General features: G+C 65.8%; 2 protein-coding genes across 2 annotated transcripts in view; both read left to right on the forward strand.

Annotated features, from left to right (window-relative positions):
- Positions 1-124: 124 nt before the first annotated feature.
- Positions 125-1372, forward strand: CNPY4 (canopy FGF signaling regulator 4). The gene is made up of 3 exons (XM_025211137.1): positions 125-417; positions 850-965; positions 1164-1372. Exons 1-3 carry the CDS (start codon positions 345-347, stop codon positions 1341-1343), a joined length of 369 nt encoding a protein of 122 aa, XP_025066922.1. The 5' UTR covers positions 125-344; the 3' UTR covers positions 1344-1372.
- MBLAC1 (metallo-beta-lactamase domain containing 1) overlaps positions 490-1542 on the forward strand; it is a 5982-nt gene continuing 4929 nt past the window's right edge. The window contains exon 1 of the mRNA XM_025211133.1: positions 490-1447. The gene's annotated coding sequence lies outside the window, so the exon portion shown is untranslated. The remainder of the gene's footprint in view (positions 1448-1542) is intronic.

Here is a 1542-nt window from a genome sequence, read left to right on the forward strand (position 1 = left end):
CACACAGAGCGCCCCCAAGCTCACGCGGGCGCCTCGCGCCCCGCCGCCGTCCTAGCCCCGCCCCCAGCGACTCGCCGCTCACTACCACCCTGCCAGGACTTGCAGCCACACTGCGCACGCACAAAGCAACTGTAGGAACCAAAACCTCACTACGCATGCGCCATCCTATCAGTTGAAGCCTCATCACTATCGCTGCTCATGCGTAGTGCTCCATTTGTCACTCCCTACCCTACGTTCCTTGCCCGCAGTTCTCCGCATGCACTCTGCTTCACCCCTCTGTGGCTGACAGTGCGCATGCTCGATGCCAGCTCCCTCTTAAAGGGGCCGCATTTTCCAGAGTTGCCATGGGGGCGCTGGGGCTCCCTCTGCTGGCGCTGTTGCTCGGGGCATGGGCGGGGGCGCCCACCCCGTGCGAAGGTAAAGAGGCGGGGCACTTAAAGGTGCCATATGCAGCTATAGGGACCAGGCAGTGGCTATAAGGGGCGGGGGACATATGCCAGGCTGTGGCAGCAGAGCAGGGGCCCCCACTGCATGCACAGGGAGGGGAGCTGCTGTGGTCCATACAGGTCTATAGGGCCTGGTAGGCGGGGCTGGGCAGTGTCACAGACCACTGGGTCTGATACGAAAGTATGGACCTGGACTGGAGGGGAGGCCCCATGGGGTGCTAAAGGCAGTCCATATGGGGCTATACAAACCTGGGCAGGAGGAGAGGCCCCACAGGGCATTACAGATGGTCCATACGCCCTCTATGGCCTGGGCAGAGGGGGCAGAGCTGGAGGGCAGGCCCTGCGGGGTGGATGCCGGCCGGGCAGGGGCGCTCGTGAGGGTTCTGACCGCTGCCTTTCGCAGTCCGCAAGTATCTGAGCCTGGAGCTGGAGGCGGTGCTGGCCAGCAGCGCCCGCTCTGCAGAGGTGCTGGAGCTGGGGCAGGTGCTGGACTCGGGTCGGCGTCCGCTACAGCGTCTCGTGAGTGCCACCCGGACGCCAGGGCTCCTCAGGGGTGAGAGCAATGGGAGCGCGGGCACCTGGGTTCCCTCCTGGCTCAGGGACAGGGGCCTTGGTGGGGGGAGGGGCAGGATACTGAAAAGTTCCAGTGGGGTTCCCCCCCCCTTCTAGGTCTGTCTCTCCCCAGCTCCTTCCCCCTTTTCCCTTCTCCTGCCCCAGGGAGACGCATCTGGCCGAGGCACTGGTGAGTGGCTGCTGCAATGCAGCATCCACACCGAGTGCCCTGGGAGCCTGCGCTACGCTAAGGTCAGCCGGTTTCCCCCTGCTCCACGAGGGCAGCGGGGCCTGGGCTCTCTCCCTGGCGCCTCAGACCTTCCCAGGGCCAGAGCCAGACCATGAGCACCCTGCGCAACCTGGTGCACAAGGGGGTGAAGGTGGACCTGGGCGTCCCCCCAGAGCTGTGGGATGAGCCCTCGGTGGAGGTCACCCAGCTGAAGCAGCAGGTCAGGCCTAGTGGGGGGCTGTGGGTTGGCAGTGGGGGCCCTGGCAGGGCTGGTGGGGCAGGGGCTGCAGGTCAGGCATGGAGGCCCTGGGGGGG

This window comes from Alligator sinensis, unplaced genomic scaffold (genome assembly GCF_000455745.1).
Source record: "Alligator sinensis unplaced genomic scaffold, ASM45574v1 scaffold553_1, whole genome shotgun sequence".
NCBI classification, from domain to species: Eukaryota; Metazoa; Chordata; order Crocodylia; family Alligatoridae; genus Alligator; species Alligator sinensis.

Excerpts from the sequence above, each read along its gene's own strand:
- CNPY4 (XM_025211137.1), top strand. The coding sequence starts at position 345 with ATGGGGGCGCTGGGGCTCCCTCTGCTGGCGCTGTTGCTCGGGGCATGG. Across the intron at positions 418-849 it reads GGCGCCCACCCCGTGCGAAG|TCCGCAAGTATCTGAGCCTG; the intron begins GTAAAGAGGCGG and ends TGCCTTTCGCAG. Across the intron at positions 966-1,163 it reads GGCGTCCGCTACAGCGTCTC|GGAGACGCATCTGGCCGAGG; the intron begins GTGAGTGCCACC and ends CTCCTGCCCCAG.